Source organism: Polypterus senegalus, chromosome 13, assembly GCF_016835505.1.
Source record: "Polypterus senegalus isolate Bchr_013 chromosome 13, ASM1683550v1, whole genome shotgun sequence".
Classification (NCBI taxonomy): Eukaryota; Metazoa; Chordata; class Cladistia; order Polypteriformes; family Polypteridae; genus Polypterus; species Polypterus senegalus.
This window is the reverse complement of record NC_053166.1, coordinates 63291937-63312514: the sequence shown is the minus strand read 5'-3', so window position 1 is coordinate 63312514 and position 20578 is coordinate 63291937. Positions and strand designations below refer to the sequence as shown.

The 20578-nt window shown below is 34.5% G+C and overlaps 1 protein-coding gene across 4 annotated transcripts in view; it reads left to right on the top strand.

Annotated features, from left to right (window-relative positions):
* Positions 1 to 20578, top strand: part of LOC120543246 (matrin-3-like) — a 95047-nt gene that overhangs the window by 57025 nt on the left and 17444 nt on the right. For all 4 annotated transcript variants that reach the window (XM_039776216.1, XM_039776219.1, XM_039776215.1 and 1 more), the window contains 5 exons: positions 5592 to 5717; positions 10619 to 10747; positions 13914 to 14044; positions 15237 to 15343; positions 15455 to 15933. In XM_039776216.1, coding sequence (XP_039632150.1) covers positions 5592 to 5717; positions 10619 to 10747; positions 13914 to 14044; positions 15237 to 15343; positions 15455 to 15933 — 972 coding nt within the window. The remainder of the gene's footprint in view (positions 1 to 5591; positions 5718 to 10618; positions 10748 to 13913; positions 14045 to 15236; positions 15344 to 15454; positions 15934 to 20578) is intronic.

The following is a 20578-nucleotide window of genomic DNA, read 5'->3' as shown; positions in this document are numbered from 1 at the left end:
AAGCCTTCTGAATGTGCACAGCACAAACACTAATGACTTTGTATTTAATTGTAAGGTTTTCCAAGAAAAAGAAAATGGAAAAATAGTGTGTGATGTTTTCACATTGACTAATTTTAATTTAGCATTTAAACTGGTTAAATAAGTTTTTTTTTGGGACATCTGACTTTTGCCACTCTGCCTTAAGTGTGGCATGAGTGCAAGTATCTAATTGTTAAATAGATGCGTCGAAAAATTTAATTACCCCATATTGACTTGCCATAGGCTTATCCGGCTTTATTTATTTGTTTACTTTTTTGTAGAGTTTAAAAGCTTTGCCAGTTTGACTTGCACATATTACAAATGCTGAAAGAAAGACTGTTTATTAGAATTGATAACATACTGGAATGTTTACATTTGCACATCTCCTAGATTCCCACTTGCCATAAGACAAAGGGGGTTCGCATTACTCATGTCATATAATCCACATGTCTGTTTTCCAAGCATTATGCTCAAAATGCACTAAATCCGTACTTTTTTGCTAAAATATTGTTAAATAGTTACTTCCTGAATTATTGCTATCTCCATAAAAAGGATCCCTAAAACTTCTTGGGAAGGACTTTCTGAATTGGAAGGCAATGGACACATGGATCATACAACATGAGTAATGTGAGATTTGTTTTTCTTTTGCAAGTACATTTTTCACACCATTTGCTGATCTACAACACTTATCCCTTCTGATATGTTCTAAACTTCTTTCTCTCCATTCAGCATAAAAGCAATAGATTACATTTTCTTGCAGCTACTACTGTAAAGTACATGAGGAAAGTAACACATTAAAAAAATAAATTTTGGATGGAGTGTTTAACAGTCAAAGATGTTTAGAAATTTCTAAACCCAAACTCAAGAGTATATTCCTTCTATTTCCCAGTGCATCATTGCTACTCAAGAATTGATTATTTCTTTGTAGATAACAATTTCGATTATTTCTTTGTAGGTAACAATTTCTTGCCAACGATTAAATCTTGTAAGTACGACGCTATTGTTATTTCCGACCATGCCCCTTTGATTTTGTAGCTAAAATCATTATGCCCCACATACTCATTTCGCAGATGGCGTCTTAAACCACTTTTATTAGCAGATGACAACTGTACAGAATTTATATCCAATCAAATCCAATATATTTTTAGAGACAAATACATCCTCAGAGATTTCTGCAGGAATACTCTGGGAAACCCTGAAGGCCTTCTTAAGATGACAGGTTATCTCATATCTTTCCCACAGAAATAAGTTGTAAACCAAAAAGGTGTCAGAGCTAATCAGCAAAATTACTAGTGTAGACCAAGAACATGCCAGGTGCATTCAGACCTCAGCCTCTTAACAACTAAAGAAACTGAACAACTCATATTTAAATCAAGGCAAAAATCGCACTTAGAGGATCTGTGCAAATGTTTTTCAAAACCTGGCAGGATCTAATCAATAACACTTTAGAATAAGCATTTAAATTGAGGAAGCAGGTTCTCTCTCATCTTTTACTTAATTTATCTTTATTCATTCATTTTTTTTTTTTTGTAAAACCTGAGTTATTTGTATGGAATGTCGTTTGATTTTAATAAAATCAATAAAATTAGGTGCTATCTGTCAGAGAGGAGTAATGTTGATCACTGTTTTTTGCCTGTAATCACCACAGAATCCTTTGAAATTAACCTTAGAAGTAATTGAGATGTGAAATTTATGTTATTGTTGCCAAAGACTCTCTATTTAACAGTGAATATAAACAAAAATGCAAATTGAAGGTGAAATTAAGTTACTGTCCTTCGATTAGTAGTGTAAATATAAAAGACGATCATAGAAAAATGTTTGGGGTAGCCACCCCGAATACTTGAAGACTTGCCAAGAAAAAGAGAGCAAAAAATCATCAATAGGTCTTTACAGAGCGGAGTCCAAAATAGAACTTATTCATTGTTAACAAGATGGTGTTTTTAAAGTCTGGTGGAGAAAATGTCACTGGGCCCGGATCCGGAAGTGATGTTGACATGCTCAGGCAGAATTTCCTTTGGGTGGTCTAAACGGGAAAGAAAGGGTTAGTGCACACTGGAACCCCCTGGGTCTGACATGGGATTACCATCTTTCGATCCCTTCAGAAATTCAGTTGAGAAGAAAAATTTGGGGGGTTTATGTTCTTGTGTTTATCTGTAGAATTACCATAATGCAGGGGCCTCCAACCTTTTTTCCCATGAGAGCTACTTTTACAAAATGAAAATGGCAAAGAGGTACTCATGTTTTCTAATGTTTATTCTCATAGCTTATTTGAACCTAAACAAACCGAATAAGCTTATTTTGCTGGAACATTTACACAATGTTGATGTCCACAACACTCACATTAAAACATCACAAAATATAATAATATATAATATTTAGTTCACCTGCAAGTGCATGTTGTATGTCTGTATGCATTTTCTAGTGCATCTCACACTATTGAATTAAAACATGAATGCTGTCAAAACAAAACAATGCAATTACAAATACACAAATATTACTTACTCATTTGTCATTTTGTGAAGTGAAACAGTGGCTTATATTAAGATTATTTACTTGTCCAGTTGCATGTGTGATGTGTATTCAGTCATTTTTAGTTAGTGAGATGACTGGCACTGCATGGTGTCAACAACAGAGGTGTATGGTGGAATGTAGCCACATAGGTTGACTCTTATGGAGATTTAAATATTCATCTTTCAGTCTTGTTCTGAACTTTGATTTCATGACATTCATGTCAGAAAATGCAGACTCACTGAGGTATCTAGACCTAAACAAAGCAGACATTTTCAGAGCTCCTTGAAGATTTCTTATAGTTATCTGGCTCTACTAAGCTCTAGAAATGCAGAGAGTGCTGTTGAGACTTTAACTGCACATTGTTTTGAAGGTTTATAACCTAAATTTCCATTTCTACAGCCCCAATACAAATAATTTCAGCTATCTGCTTTGAATTCTCACTAATGTCCACGTTCATGAAGGGGTTGGCCATAAATGTCACACAGAGTTCAAGTTTCCCAAAGTCACTGAATCTGTCTGAAAACTCCTATCTAAGCCTCGAAAGGAGGTCCCAATACTTGGAAACATTTAAAACACTGGTTGCACTTGTGTGACTTTCCAACCTGTTTGAGACGGAGGGGAAGTGCTGATACCTTGTTGTTTTTCTCTTGCTGGATGTGCAATGACAGCTTTGTACTGAATGCCTTAACAGCACTGATCATATCAGATATCTCTTTATCTTTGCCTTGTAACTGTGGGTTCAAGTGGTTAATTTTTTCAGTTACATCTGTCAGGAAACCAATATCAAGTAGCCACTCTGCATCAGATAATAGGGTGGTATCTTCCTCCCTTGTTTCCATAAAAGCCTTGATTTCACCCAGCCAGCAAAGAAAGTGCTTCAGCATCTTACCCCGACTTAGCCATCTGAATTCCGGATGGAGAAGGAGATCCCAATACTCCGCAGAGTATTCCTCCCGGAAGAGCTTGAAGCTCCGGTGTTGCTTTTTCTTTGCTTGAATGGAGTTGATGAACTTGACAACAGGCACCATGACATGGTCAAATTCCATACCTTTTGCACATATAGCCTGTGTGTGAATGATAAAACAATAGTTAAAAAACTTAGGAAAGTCCAGGTCCACTTTACTTACAGTGCACAATAAATCCTGAGTGGCGACTTGTCATAGCAGGTTCTCTGTCATTTGTCACAGACACCAGCTTTCCAACAAGGATCTTTTTTTCTACAAAGTAGTCCTTCACTGCATTGCAAATGTCGTTTTCAGTGGAAGCAAGGTCAAAAACTGTTTGTAGGTTGAAAAACTGTATATAGGTACTGAATGAAAACAGCTAGCTGTGCTGTATCACTGGAGTCGATAGACTCATCACACCGAATTGAAAAGCATTTCTACTTCTGCACGTCTGATTCCAGCTGTTTTACCACATCCACAGACGGCACAGACACTCTCCTTGCCACAGTATTTGCACCAAGTTGTACATCAGCAATAGCAGACAAAATTTCTGTCTTACTTTTTTGGTCCCTGAATAACATTTCAGTCACTGCGGTCATAGCCTCCTTTACAATCCCGCCATCGAAGGGTTTTTTGTGCTTTAAGATGTGTACCACTTTAAATGAGGCCTCTGTCGCTGCATTGGCCTTCTTCGTTGGTTTGGTGAACAGAAACTGTTGTCTTTGAAGTGTTGTTTCCAGCTCCTTTATCTTCTCTTTTTGTAGACTGCTACATGTAGAAAAGTCCAGTGAAAAGTTGCTGTGGACCTTGATGAAATGGTGCTCCACGTTACATCTTTTACCGACTGACTTGCTTGCACCACAGATCAGATACACATTTATCATTTACATTTGTGAAACAAAACTCTGTTTCCCACTCTTCGTGAAAATATGTTTTTAGCCTCTTATTGGTACCTGCCATGGCCATGGTTGCTGCCCATCTCATATCACCACTGATTCATCAAGCTTGACAGCAGCGCAACTGTTTGATTGACAAATAATTGGCAAATAATCATTTTGTTTAAGAAGGGGATGGGGCACCTATTAATTTGATTGGATATACATGTAGGTTGGTTTTCTGAGTGACTAATCAAATTTGACTAATCAGGTTTTCAAATTTATGTAGGATTCATTAACCCTTTGGGGAGCTACTTGGAAAGGGATTGCGAGCTACTGGTAGCTCAGACGTGTTGGGGATCCCTGCTGTAATGCAAAACCCATCTTATTTTCATTTAATTACAGTGCAGTAATTTGTTATGTCATTTTTCCATATGGTATGGAGCAGGAAGGTTTTTTTTCTGTTTACATGCATAAACTATAAGTTAATGTTAAAAAAACTAAATGACCAGTGCTAGAACTTCAGTAAACATTATACATATAAAAGACACATCAGTAATTTCTCTCTATGTATAACTATATTGTTATTGAGAAAAATGGTGTTTCGATAACATAATGTGTCATAGCAAAGAGTCCTGGGTTCAAGTCCTGTCCCAAACACTGTCTGTGTGAAGTTTATGCAGTATCCTTTTTGTTTTTGCTAATTACCTCACCAACACAATCTATTTTTTTGGTCGATCTTAAATTGGTCTTGAGTGATTAAGTGTGAGCATGAGCACGTTAAATGCACCATGCAAAGGGTTACTGGTCCATCTGCAATAGATTCATTATACCTAACGCTCAGCATGGCAGTAAACCTATATTGGAGAAGTGGGTTTGGAAAATGAATAATGGAGTACTTGGAAAGATCACTGACAGCAAAATGCGGCATGGTGGTCTTTGGCCACACTATTTATTTATTCTCTGCCTCCACTCCGTAACAAGTCTCTTTTCTTTAGCATTTGTTGATAGAAGAAAATGCAATCATTTTTACACTTATTAAATCACCCTTTGCATACATTACTAGCACATATATCATTTTGGTTGCCTTTTCATCTGCATATATTAATGTGCAATTTTCCACAAATCTCATGTAATATTAACAAACAAAATGCATTGATTAATGTAATAATTATATTTTCTATTATATATTTATGTAAATGTATTTTCTTTTAATTGTATACTTATTTTTTCTCTACATTAGGCATTTTTAGAAATGAGTACAAAAGATGAAGCCACAGCTATGATAAATTACTACAAATACAAAAAGCCTTCTATTCGTGGACAAGTTGTGCAATTGTCATTTTTGCAAGGAAAAGACAGTATTCAGGTACTTTTTTTATTTTTTTATTTTTTTTTGTTTTATTGATCAACTTTCATTGATATTTTAATTAAATAAAAAACAAGTTATGTTTAATAAATGTATTATGATTTTCATGTTCAGACGAAACCCATGTAGTTGGGAGCCTATTGTTGATGATTTGTCTGTTATTTTTAATGAGTTCTTTTTCTGTTTGCTTTATTTTGCATTCTCTCTCCTTCCTAAAAAGTAGGGAGAATTTGCAACAGCTTTTCTGTGCCATGGAAAAATATTTTATCAGGATTTTTTTGTTTCAAATTACTGATTTGATGTAATTGCATTAAAAAAAAAAAAACTCTTGGAGACAGCCGCTCTTATCTGGGGAATATGGAGAATAGTGTGAGTGTCATATCAAGAAAGAATTTACTGGAAAATTCTAAAATTTCATTTGGCTCAAGTTATGAGGATACTGTGATTGATAAACTCAGCAGTGAAATAATTTCATTTAAAACCAGCCTTCATTCAGTTCTCAGTACTTGCTTTCTCTTTGCAAATGTATGTATGTGTTTTTATTTGGCTTTAAATTTTAATAAATATGCTATGTGGAGAAAAAACTAAATATTTTTAAAATAGGAGCTTTCTGAGCTGTGTCTTATTTGAGTGATTATACTGCCATTTGTAATTTTAGTGCTGTTACGTCTGATGAAGCTGCATTTTGTGGTCATTCTCCACATTTGGTCCTAGAGATTAAATGGTGCTTCACCATAGGTATTTTACATTTTAATTGCATGTCTGATGTTGCTGCTATACATATAGCTATATTAGTAAATTAAAGTTGAACACTTTTTAATACTGTGTACGATTGCTTAATACTAAGCAATGAGAGGTGTAGTTATTTTCTAGTGAGGTTTTATTTAGTATCAAGCATTTTGTGCATTTGGGGTCATTCTCATTTAAAGATGGCAAAATGTAAAGAGCTAGCAGATCACTCATGAACAGTTTAGCCAGCAGTTACTGAAGATATTTTCAAGAAATTATGTAGCATTTATTTTCAGAGAGTATAGCAGCAACTCATAATGCTGAACCAATTCTGGTGTGTGAAATACATCATAGGGAAGGGAGAGAGAGACCTATGCTTTATGTCTGACATCTCCTGTTCATGAGGCTATGTTCTAGTTCATTGTTCACCCTTTTTTTGCCAGCTTTGATGCACATTTAGCAAGTGGAGTTGAAAAGATTGCAGGTTCTACCATAACAGACTTTAACAAGATGATTTTGATGTTTGATGTTATGTTTTCATTTAGAGAATGAGTAAAAGGAGATTAATGTGTTGAGGACATGAGTATAAGCCACACGGAGAATAGTGTAATGATAACACAACCTACATGAAATATTTTTTAATGGCTGTTTTTACCTTCTTTTTTGTTTTTGCCTGTTATGTAGTGACTCTGCATAGTCAGGAAATCTGAAAACATTTTAACATGCTTAATATTTTGGTTATTTGTGACAAATAGCATTTTTAACCCCTTTCTGAATGAACTAAACAGTGTTTAATTCTCTACTTGGCCATAATCTGGCTTTAAAATATTTAAAATGTTTCTGTTAAAGGTAGTGCAAAATTCTTTTTTGCTAGTGTAAAGCAGTTTACAAGTTTTTACCATTTCACTTAATTTGAAAGTATGATTTCTTGCTCTGTCCCCCTCCATCTGCTCTGGAATACTGCTATGTGTTTTTGGTTTTTATCTCCACTTATAAAACCCTGATTAACATTTTCAATTTAAAAACATGCATTGCCTGTGCTGTACACCGTGAGAGCATTATTGTATGATACTGACCTTTGTTGCCAGTTCTTTTCTCTAAATTTCCATGGTAGCTTTCTCCAGATGTTTTGAATTTGTCCCATCTATATCTTCTACTAGTATTTGTCTTGAACGCTTTCATTGATCCCCTCTATTGATATCACTCCCTCATTTCTTTTTCTTTCTCAATCTAGAGTAGACTTCTCTGCTGTTCCTTTGAATGATGCAGTCCAGATGAATTTATGGATTATTTCACAGTTTATGTATTTATTTATTCTTATTGGCACTGTTTTACACCTTGTTCAGTCACTTTAAATTGTGTGATTAAAATAAACTGCTTTTTGGTTGTGAATAAGTAAGCCTCATGTGTGTTTACACCCTTGCCCTGGGTTATGGCAATTGCAGCCAACTTACGCTGTCGCATCACTCTATAAACATATTATACAAAAGTAGCAAGCCAACTGAACTCAATTTATCTTCATATGCAAGTTTTTACTTTGTTCACTGAAGAATTTTTCAGGATTATCACCTGTTGTATGTTCACCTTGGTGGGAGAGTGCAGTACCCATAATATTATTAACTAGCTGTGTTACCTACTTAGCCCGGGAAAATTTTTTATAACAATTGGCCATCGATTACTCCAGTGTTTCTCAAAGTGTGTGTGTGTGTGTGTGTGTGCGCGCCCAAATTTTAAAAAAAAAAAGGGGGGGGCAACGATGACACTACAGGGGGAGCATGAAGGCCTAGGTTAGGGATGTGCTAAAATGTGTAGTGGAATGTTGAATTTAAGTCTTTTAAATAGGAGCAATAAAAAACAGTGGTTAAGGGTTTTGTTTTTCAGACTGCAAAACAAACGTGAAGTAAAATGTGGACACATTTTTGATATGGATGCAAAGAAAAACTTGCAACTCTTCTTCTGAGACATATAAGACGAAGGTAGTCATTTAAAACCGAAGTCAAGAAAATATGTTGAAGCCTATCCTGCTCTCTGGTTCACTGTCAGTGTTGCCCAAGATGAGGAGAGAGGATGTTGTGTCTTCTGTGTCTGAAAACTCTAGCAGCGGATGGTATGAGGCCAAACAAATTAAGTACACACAGAAAAACTTTACACCTCAGTTACATAAATAAACCAGTCAACTTTTTCAGAGAAAAATAAAAACATACCGTGAGCAGGAAGGTCACTTTATAAAAGCGGCAACAGTGACTACCAAAGCACAAATAGCATCATACAAAGTCGCCTATGGAGTTGGCAACAAGCAAGAAAGCAAACACAATAACAGAGGAGCTAATTCTCCCAGTAACCTTGGATATGGTGTCTGTTATCCTAGATGAGACTAGCGCATCAAAACTAAACATTATACTGCTGTTACTTGACAAGATCGCAAGATGCATAAGTAACATTTCAATCAACTTTGAATAACAACTCAATGAAAAACTATAAGAATTGTGTTTTGCTTTACAAGTTGATGAGGCTACTGATAGCAATAAAGACTGGTTGTTGATTGCTTACATACTTTGTTGATCCTTATTTACTGCTTTGCAAGTACCAAAGGAACTGTTTTAGATAGTTGACTGTTTTCTAACAGAACAAAGCCCTGAGCTATCAGAGGTTTTGACAAGTTTGTCACAATTCTGGTTCAGGTTTACAACTCGGAAACTGAGTGAACTCTAGCATGTTATGGAGTGAGAGTACCCACTTCTTAGGACAGACGACTGTGAGGATTCTGCTTCCTTATGCAACATCCTATCTTTGTGAGATTGGATTTTCAGCTGTTGCCTCACTGAAAACAAAGCACAGGTCTAAGCTCAACATTGAGCATGAATTGACAGTGGTGGTTTCAAGTTTGCAGCCCTGTTTTGAAAAGATGTACTATGCAAAATAGCCTCACTGCAGTCACTAATAAGGTAATAAGACCCGAGTTTTCACAAAGTGACATTTTCTGTTCTTGCCAAGTAACTGTTTTCAAGTTCTTTTGCATTATTTATTTCATTATTTATTTTTTATTTTTATGTTGGTTGTACTTACTGTTTATTTCCCTTAGCAAAGCAGGGTTGCAGTTAAACTTTAAAAAAGTTCTTTCTTGCTCAGTATTTTTGAACAAACACTATAATCAAGCCATTTAGTGACAAGAGACACACATTTGTTTTGATAAGTTTAAGTGTACAAAGGCTGCCCTGCATTTTTGCCTACACAAAGGAAACTATTGAAAGAAAGGTAAAAGGAAACATGCAGTTGCTGGTCATGTTATTTCAATTTAATTAAACAAAATCTGGCCAATTTTGGTTATTTATATATTTGAAATATATATATGAAAGGTCCACTGCTTCCAAAGCGGGAGCATGATAGAAAATGTTTGAGAACCTCTGGGTTAATCGGTTGTATTAGAAGTACTATGTAAATAACAGAGTACTTATGTTTTTTTTATAAATAAACATTTATAAAAATAATAATAAACATTTTAAAAAAGATAATCTTAATTAGCTCTGTGGCACTCCTCACTCTTGAACATGCGCCATACGATTACCCATTAGTGACCATTTCTGCCGTAGAGGAATTCTTAATTTTCCTAGTGACTGACCTTGGCTTTTGTTATTGGTCATTTTAAAATGCAATTTCGGAGGGGTAATGGTAATTTTTGGGTATATGTTATGATGTTGAAACTTTTTTCGTTAAAGTATGAGTGAAAGACCCTTCATCTCTGTTATACCCAGTCTTTGTAATTACTGTACCGAAGTAATTACAATATATTCATTGACTTAATTTTTATACAGCCTCTGGAACAAACAAATTATCTGCTCATGAAGGCATTTAACCCACACTAGCATTCTCAAACTTACTTTCAGTTTAAATTATCTGTCCAGGTCTTTATGGTATAACTTTGTATCATAAATGTCTGTTTTATTTATTGTCTTATAGCACTATGTGCATTATTCCTGTTTGTTTTATTGTGCTAATCCAGAATTTTGTGTTTCATAATGTTTCATTTGAATGCTTTGATACTAGTATTTATGCATTGTTACCTATTCTTAATGCCCTGCATATCTATTGTTATTTGAAGAGTGTGCTATATGAATAAGAGCTTGTGTAGGAGAGGGATATATTGATAAAAATATTTATCTTTAATTTTGAAGGAGTTTTTCGATTCTATGCTGTATATCAGAGATCTTCCTCCACAAGGTTATTCAAATTCTGATCTCTGGACTTTAGTCAGAAGAGCTGGGCTTGTGGACTGCCAAATATATCAAAGAAATAAAAATGAGGTGGGTAACCTGGAAATTTAATCTGAAATAAGCACCACACGCAAAATTCAAAATGTCATCATTGTTACCGTGAGAATAATCTGTGGATAATGTAAAAATACCCATTTATTTATAGGTGTTAGTCTTTGCTAGGTTTGTGCTGCCAATGCTTCAGCTGGGAAGTGCAGTTTGTTTCTTGTTTGATCAGTCCTAGCTGCATACTGTAAAGCTCATAAAATAGTCAAAACATGTGACCTCATATAATTTAAAGCAGAAACGCATTGCTGCAATATATCTGTCATGTATAGATTGTTTTTTCTTTTTTAACAGTCAATTCTGTCTTGTACTTCTTGAGTCCCATGATAGAATCAAGTTTGATTCCCATGGCAAAATGAATACAAATGTGAATTTTACAAGTTCATTAGCTTAAAAAATCCTCCTAGTTCAAATATGTCCAGTATTTAACAATTGAATGTAGAGTAGTTCATATATATGCATTCAGTGAACTGATATGACTACAATTGGTGCCTTCCTTACACTAGGTTCTCCTAGGTTAGGATTTGACTCCTCACAACACTGTACAGGAGAAGATGGGCTCAGACAAGTTTCTGTCAGTTACTTCAAATTACTTACATAGTAAGCCCAAGGAATAGCATGTTTTTAATAATAGTAAATCTAGTATCTTCTTGTTTGGTCTTTTTCAGTAGTAGTGATCATTTAGATTTCCTTACAAGTAAAATTAGGAAGAATTGTACCTGACCGTTCTAATATCTTATTTGACTGTTATTTTAAGTAAACATGAGTTTTTCTTCTGTTGTCGCCTATTACAGTCAACCCCAGAAATACTGGCACCCCTAAAAAAAGTGGACAAAAACATTGATTTAATATAGACAATATATACAATGATTCTAATATTTCCTCAAATATTTTGAGAATTTGTTGACTATCTATTTAATAAAACCATTCCAGCAAAAGTGTTGTTTTGTGTTTGGAATAGTTTATCTTGTCAACAATGCATGTGGCAAAATTATTAGCACCCTTGAAGAATACTGTAAATAAGACCAAATACATTTTCAGCTTTGGGGAAAAATGTTTCTTGATGTTGCTTTTAGTGTCTGGGAACTTTTGTCTGAGGCAATTTCTTTTTTCACTGGGGTATATATAGGAGATAACACACAGGTAAAATCCTTTTGTCTTCCATCAACATGGGTAAAACATCTTGACTCTGATGAGGAAAAAAGTTGTTGAGCTGCATAACATTGGGAATGGATACAAAAAATAGGTATTCAATTGGAGCTATAATAAAGAAGTTTAAAAAGCATGGAACAAGGAAGGGGACGCATCTGCACATTGTCCCCATGCACAGTGGGGAGAATGGCAAAGAGGAGCCCAAAGATCACAGTTTCACAACTGCAAAGTTTAGTTGAATCTTGGGGATTCACTGTTTCAAAGTAAACTGACAACACCTCCATGACTAGAAGCTTTATGGATGAGTGGCATGAAAGAAGCCTCTCCCGAGTCCCTTGCCAAGCAACATTGGAGATACAGCTGGAATTGTGTGTTGTGGTCAGATGACTCAAATTGAGCTTTTTGGCCATGCACACCATCTCCATGTTTTTTGGAAAAAGGTAACTGTATACAAAGCAGTGCTCTCTCATAGTGACGGTAAAATATGGCGGTGACTCTTTGAAGCTTTGGGATTTTTTGCTGCCAGTGGTCCAGGAGTTCTTGTTAAGGTCCATGGCATAATGAAGTCTATTACATAACACAAACTTTAAGCAAAAAAATGTGGTTGCCACTGCAAAAAAGCTGAAACTGGGACAATGCAGTTCACAAGAGAAACCCAAGAATCTCTATTCATTGGAAATGTTGTGCATGGAAGAGTCATCCAAAATCCCTCCACAAGTTTTCTCTAGCCTTGTTAACTACTACAAAAAGTATTTAGTGGAACCCCATCTATAATTTGTGGTACCAATATTTTTGGAATCTACCTTTAATATGAAAATTTGTGATAGTGAAGGAAAACATTATTTTGTTTCAGAAATCTGTTTGGCAGTAAAAGCACGAAGTTTATCCAATTGTTTAAGCATAAAATTTCATTCATTGCTTGTGTGGTCTCTTCAATATTTTAATATTTGCAATTTTTCATTAAAGGTGTCTATTTCTGGAGTTGAATGTATTTGGATCAGTACTGGAAATTGCTTATGTTTGGATCAGTTAAAATATAGTTTTTTTTTATTGTTGTCTTAAAATAATAAAGTTGTGAAATATTTCAGTACAGTAGTTTGAGCTTGCCTGCATTTTAATGTAATTTAGAAATAATCAGGTTTCTAGTGTTTTACAAAGTCATGATATTTCAGGTAGAAAAAAATACTGTAAAACCATAGTATTTCAACTTTTAAACCTTGCCCTTTATTTTTCTTTTTGTATAGTGATACAATTGCTAAACATATGCATTTAAAATGTATGTTTTAAAGTGAACTGGATTTGGAAGATGCAAGTCCAAATATAATAGATCTGTTCATCATTTATCAGAATTTAGAAAAAAATATGAATAGTTGTCTTATTAAATGATGAAGATGTCTCTCCACAAGACTGGTTAATGCCAGTGTACATAATATGCAGCTAGGGCAATTATCTGAACCCATGATTAAATTAGATTTTTATGTTAGAAATGTGTACAGGTATATAAAATAAACTGGACTAAAGTATTGATTTTTGTTATCCAGACATATTTCTCAAGGTAAAGAAACAAATGTGAATTTAAAAATTGGCAGTATATAAGTATATATAAGTAAAATATAGATTTTAGATGAAAATGTTTTTTTGGCTAAATTGTATTTGTTTTAGCACTTGTAGTAAAGTATAGTGCCCACCAAAACATTTAGGACAAAGACACAATTTTCCTTGATTTATCCCTCTGCCCCATAGTTTAAGTTCCAAGTCAGATGTGATTAAAGTACGAGTTTTAGACATTAAGGGTATTTCCATAAGTTTCAGTCACACATAGTAGAAATCACAGCACTATTTATACATTGTGCACTTGAATCACGTCTGAATTGTTTGATTTGCAATTTTAAACTGTGAAGCAGATTTTTAAATTAAGGAACAAAATGTGTTTTACCAAATATTTTGGAGGGACCTGTATTCTGTGAAAAGTTGTTACTCATATTTCCTTAATTTTCAGGCATTTGTAGAAGTGAAAAACAGTGCAGAGGCCGAGAAAATGATAAAGTTCTACAGAAGTAACAATCTTTTGGTCAGAGGCAAAAAGGTTAATATTACTATATGCAAGGATCCTGAAAGACTTATGTTCTGGTAAGTTAAAGATGTAAAATGAAATGCCATATCATATGTAATTGTAAGCTGTTTCTTTGTATGTCTTTCCATCTATCATTTTTAAACTAACTTTTTACAGAACAGTTTGACAGCAAATCTAAGCCCCTCTGCAAAAATCAATAAAAGATTAGATTGTCAGTCATTTGGAGGATGACCTAATGCATAACGTTTGTACAACTCACTATATTGTATTTTTAAGTAAACGATTGCTTTGTAGATTTCTTTTTAGTGGCAGTTTTTGTGTCCATCACTGCTAATATAGTTACAAAAAAAAATAAGCTGATTAATTATTGAATGCTATTAACACTTGTACACTTTTGCCAACAACTTCTTACGATGGGTCATGTTTTTTTTTTCCAGAGTTTTTATATTTTGTTTACTACCTTGATAAATTCTGTTTAGTTTTGTGTTTAATTTCTGTATCTTCTGTATGGCAGAAAATAGGATAGTGATAACTTTGCAGCTGTGTTACTCCCTTGTTGTTTAATAACCCTGCATATAATACTTTTTTCATTATGCATTGAATTAAAATGAATCAAATCAAGATATCATGTATTTTTTCTAATAAATGTGTACATTTTTTAGTCTTTTTTTATGTGCTAAAGATGTTAGATGCTCAGAATAATAAAAGCTAATTATTACTTTTCATTCAAAAAATTTGACATTTTATAAGCAAATTCTCTTTATGGTCTATCAGGGAAGAGACACATATTTCTGAATTTTGCCAAACACAGTAAAAGAGCAAATATGTGTGTAATAGCAATGTTTTTCTTAAGAAAAGAGGTCCATACTTCATTACACCATGTTTTCAGAATTATTCAAAAATAAAAAGCTAACGGAAAATAAATGTTCATTCATCCATTATCTTAATCCTCTCAATCCAATATGATTGATGCCATTTTCATTTTTATTTAATTTATCTATTGATAAACTAGCATTCAGGCAGTTCTGAAATTTACACCACACTGTTAGTGTGCACATACACTCAAAAGATAAAAAGCTCTATTGAGAAGAACCCATCAAAAGTGCAACTGTTTGGCTGTAGAAAGAGGCTGGACACCCAGTGCCACCCTAATAATTGCTTTATCATATTTGTTCATTGAAGTATTTTTAATAAATTAACTTTCATATGCTAAATGTGTCATAATTTGAAATATGATTATTGATTTAGGCGACAAGGATACACCCATCAATCTACTCAGCAACGTGATGCTGGATCCACTGGAAACACTGAACCTGAATATGCTCATAACCTTATGGGGGATGATTCAGGAATAGGTGAGTTAATGGTAGACAAAGTAATGTTAAATCTTTAAGTTGTGTTGGTTTGAGATCAGCAAAAAAGTAAGGTGAAAATTATAAAAAATAATGAGGTTCTTGTCTCTTCAGGTAAAGGGTTTGGAGCAGTAGTAGGCAACATTTCATTTGAAGAGCCTTCAAATCAAAATATCTTGCAAAATGAAGAGTTTGCAGATGAGCAAAAGGGTTTTTTGGAATTTCCTCACGTACAAAGAGAGGAAGGTTTTGGATTTAATGTGGAAAATGAAGAACAAATAGAGGAAGTAGAGATGGAATTAGAGGATGGGTCAAATGATAGCTGGCACAGTGAAGGAAAAATGTGCCATAAGAGGTCCAATGATCATACTGAGCCATCATTAGAAGATCCTAACTATTCAGAAACTTCAAAAGATGTACCAGCAAAAAAAATGCGTGATTTTAATAAAAGTGAAGGTATTGAGCCACCAGAGACTGTTTCTGACAACTCCAACACTGAAAAAGTAAATGAGTCTTTTAAAAGGTCACAGAATGATATCCAGGAACCTGATGACAGCCTCTTGGGTTTCAGAAAGGACTCTACAGATGTTAAGGTAAAAATCAAAGCTGTAAATGATGAAATTGCCAAAGCTGGTGGTTTTGTATGCGTGTTTACCTTCTTAAGATTAGAATGTTTTTTGTCATTTAAAAACTGCATGATTAATTTTTAACAAATGTCTTTCCATTCATTAATTTCTTAAACTTCTCTAGCTTAGAGGCATGCATAGTTATTTCCTATCATAGCAAGCATTTGGTACAAGACTGAAGCATCTGGATAGATAGAACTTTATTTGTGCCAAGGGGAAATTTGGCTTTTTACAGAAGCTCAGTAAATTTAATTAATAGATAAATACATCTTTACACACACAATTTACAGTCTGAACACACCAGAATGAACAAAAGGAGGAAAGTTTTAAAAAAAAAAAAAAACTAATTACAATTGCCAGTCAGAGGCAAAATGCAGATATATTGCTGTTAGTATAAAGGAACCCAAGTAGCTTTTCTTGACACACTTCTGCTAAAGGTACTCCTTGTCAGAGAGAGGATGTGTTCATCCAGAGTGTGTTGTATTACTGAGCCTGCCCCTTTTAATTAGCTTGTTGATTTGGTGAGTGTCTCTTGAAGTAATGTTATCAGCCCAGCACACCACAGGACAGAAAATTGCACTGACCATCACTGAGTTGCAGATGATCTGAAGGATGTCATTACCTATATTAAAGGAATACAGTCTCCAAAGAAAAGAGAGCATGCTCTGCTCTTTTTCTGCTCCTCTGTGTTTTGAGACTAATCCAACCTGTCATTGATGTGAACCCCCAAGTACTTGCAGGAATGCACTGCCTTTACATTCACACCTTGAATAGTGACCCAAAAAGAGGTCAATACATTCCTATAAATTCACAGTCACTTATAGATCTGAGTTGTTAATTAGATTCTAAGTCTAAATCTTGGTTGATTGAATTCACATAATGTCAAGATATCATACTGTCTGTTGTTATGTAGACAAATGAAATCAAAACACTGATGTTAAAAATCCAAATTTTATTCAGTGATTAACACATTGAAAACTCTGAAGTGTCCCGAAGCAACAAACTATTAAAAGCATTTTCCAGTCATGCTCAATTCGGCAGACCCATATTGCATCAGGTGTAAGAGAGGCACAAAATGGTCACATAAAGTAGGCGGAAATGCATTGTTCATTTTATTTCTTCACTAAAATCCATACACAGACAAAGCAGGTTCAAAATACCTACTTGTAACTAATTAGGTTCAGTTATCCATTGTCCTAAAATCATAGCTAGCAATGATTAAGTGTTTGCTTGTTTATTTTCGATTAAGCCATAGTAGATTTTACAACCTGTTTTGAGAGGAAAGGTTGCCAGAGCCTCACACCCTTTTCTCTGAATCCCAGCTGCATTTTTGGGCTTTTTTCACATTGCTTATTTTCAGACCACAGTTTCATTGATCTTTCTTACAATTAGCAACAGCAAAAGTCCTTTCCATCCCGAATCTAATATTCAATTTGTATATTACATATAATGCAAAGTCGACAGACTCCCTCATCAACAAAAGCACTTCATTAATGTTTAGTTAATAAGCTGAAATTTGGTAGGATGGTACATCTAGGTCAGTAGGTGTCCACTAAGAAATTACATTTCAGTATATTGACATTTAGGGGTAGCAACCCCCATCCCTTGACAACAGGAAAGGTGAATATCTCAAAAATACCTTGAAGAATTTGATTGAAATTTGATGATGTTATAGAAAAAAGAAAATTAGTGGATGTATTTTTTTTTTGTTTTATTTATTGATATTTGTCAATAATAATGTTGTAGTGAGAGGCCTATTCTAACTCACGGAATCAGCGCTGAGATGTGATTGCACAGTGTTATTGCTGTGTCTGTTGTGGCACTAGCAATAAGGTGAAAGGAGTGAAGAAGACAAAGGTATAGACTAGTATATTTCAGATTGCATGACTCTTTATGACCAGTAACAACCAGAAGAAAATTCAAGGGCTACTTTACACTTTTGTTTCGAATACCCACATCAAAATTACATGAACTTAATAAGAATACATATGAACTCAAACACAGTTTATTTTAAACTGCATTCAGTGTTTTCTAGGACCCGTACGAACCATGTAGTACATGATATCTAAGCACCCGTTTGTCAGGGGATGGGGATCCTTTTGAGATTACAGCTTGTTTATTTTAGCACAGAAGAGCATAGGTGCTTGAAATTGGAGCATATTACTGTTAGTTTATGAAGTCAAAGAGCCCATCAAGCTTTGATCCCCTCCCTTTGTCCAGTGCAGAATAACTAATAATAATTTGCTAATGGCCGCTGGCTCTGGGCTGTTGACCATTTTGTTGGTTCTTGACCTGAGTGCAGCGTTTCATAGAGTCCCCCGTAGTTTTTTGTTTGTTAGATTGGAATGTGATATTTCTTACACTTGGTTTGCATACCATCTGTCAAGGTACATTCACCGTTTGTTCAAGTCAGGAATTTTGCCTATCAGCCTAACCCAGTCACTAGTGCTGTTCTCCAAGGCTCTGTTTTGGGCCTGCTTTTATTTATTATCTGTCTTCTACCACTTGGCAATATCTTTAGTAGATTTGGTGTTCAGTTTCATTGCTACTCTGATGACATCCAGCTATATTTATCTACCAAGCCTAGGATTGCCAGATTAGAAAATTTAGAAATACGTTAAAGTCTTAAAATCTCTCTCTATATTACTATATATATATATATAAATTTATACATGCCTCCTACACACCCAGACCAATATACTGTATTTATATAAAAGTAGAGACATAAGTTAAAAACATAAAGCAAGGATTTTAATGGGTTATGAGGAAAACAAAAGTACAATCATTTGAAAATTATTTAATACAGGCTAAAAAAAATTCTGTAAAAGTGAAATTGTTTGAAAATATTTATTTAATACAGACAACAGAGAAATATTATTATTATTATTATTATTATTTAGTACAGGCAGTTAGAAAAAAAAAGTAGTGGGCCATAGCAAGTAGTAACAACACACTTTGTTGACACAGTATGTTGCAATGCTGATACAGAACTGCACAGCAGCGTGGCTGGAGAGCAAAACGGTAACAGTGTCACTATCCTCAGCCAACCATAGCAACTGAACAAGTTGCAAATAGGCAGCAAAAACTAGTTTCCTCATTACATTTGGGTTATTTTCATTAAGAGAATCTGAGAAAAGAAGTATAATTATTAAGTTACAACCAAGTACCTTAAAAATATTTTTATTATGAAATTTGGAAATTAACTAAATACAGGACATTTGGGTGTCCCTGAAAGGTCAGTACGGGACGGGACGCAATGATCAAATATGGGACATGTCCCATATATAAGGGATGTCTGGCAACCCTAACCAAGCCCAATTCTGCCCTTCCTCTCTCTATCCTTTCTGACTGGCTTTCTGAAATAAAAACTTAACTTAATAAAAAGCTCTCTTGTAATTTTCTCAAACTTAATAATGATAAAATGGAGGTTCTCCTCATTGGTACTAAATCTGTCTCTCACCAAACTTAGTTTTTCCTTGACAATTAATGGTTCTATAGTTTTTCCTTCCCCTTAAGGTTAAGAGCTTTGGTGTCATTCTCGACAGCACTCTATCATTCAAAGCTCATATTAACAAAATTGCCTGGTCTGCATATTTTCACCTTTGCAATATAAATCTTCTCTGTCCATCACTCACACGTAATAATACTGCTATTCTTGTACATGCTCTGTAATTCTATATTGGCTTGCCTCCCTCACATGTTTCTGCTTAGGCTTCAGCTGGTCCAGAGTTCTGCTGCTAAAGTTATTACTGGAACCACTTCACAGAACACATTATCTCGGTTCTTTGTGAACTTCTCTGGCTCCCGGTTATAAACCATATTCATTTCAAGATTCTGCTATTAATATTCAAAGTTCTTCATAGCCTGGTATCTTCGTATCTTTTGGATCTGCTACATATTTATACACCTACTCATACTCTTAGATGTTCTTATTTAAATCTCTTAGCTATGCCCTCTGCTTATTTATCTACCATGGGGTCTGGATCCTTTGTTTGTTGCTCCTCGTCTTTGAAACTGCCTTCTTCAAGATATCCATAGTACTGAAACCTTTCCCATCTTCAAATCCAGACTTAAATCTTATCTTTTTAAAAATGACTTGCTCCCCTTGATTTTATTTTGCCCCTTGATTTGTACAGTTTAGTACTTTTATGATCATAAATACATGTTTTTAATTGTATCATTTTTCATTGCATTGTTTTCTTTTTATTTGTTTAGTTCTTTTAGTATTTATTAATGTAATTCTTTGTTTTGAAATATTTTTGACTTTTTGTAAGGAGTACTTGAGTGTCTTGAAAGGTGCCTTTTAAATAAAATGAAATTATTGTTATTATTATTAACTATGATACCATATAAGTGCATACAGATCTCCAAAGGGGGACCGCTAAACTAGTCATGTAAAATTTATAACGCATTGCGAGAGGCAACTAGACCTTTACAACATTGAGTGCATCCAGTATGGTTTCACTTAAACTACTGTATGAATGATATGAAGTAAAAGTTGTGAAATGGAAGAAGAAAGGTTCGACTAAGCTGAAGTAAGACATGTTTAGCAATAAAGCTTGGGTTTCCAGGGAGGAAAAAATACAGGAAAATTGGTTTCCTTCTGTCCAAC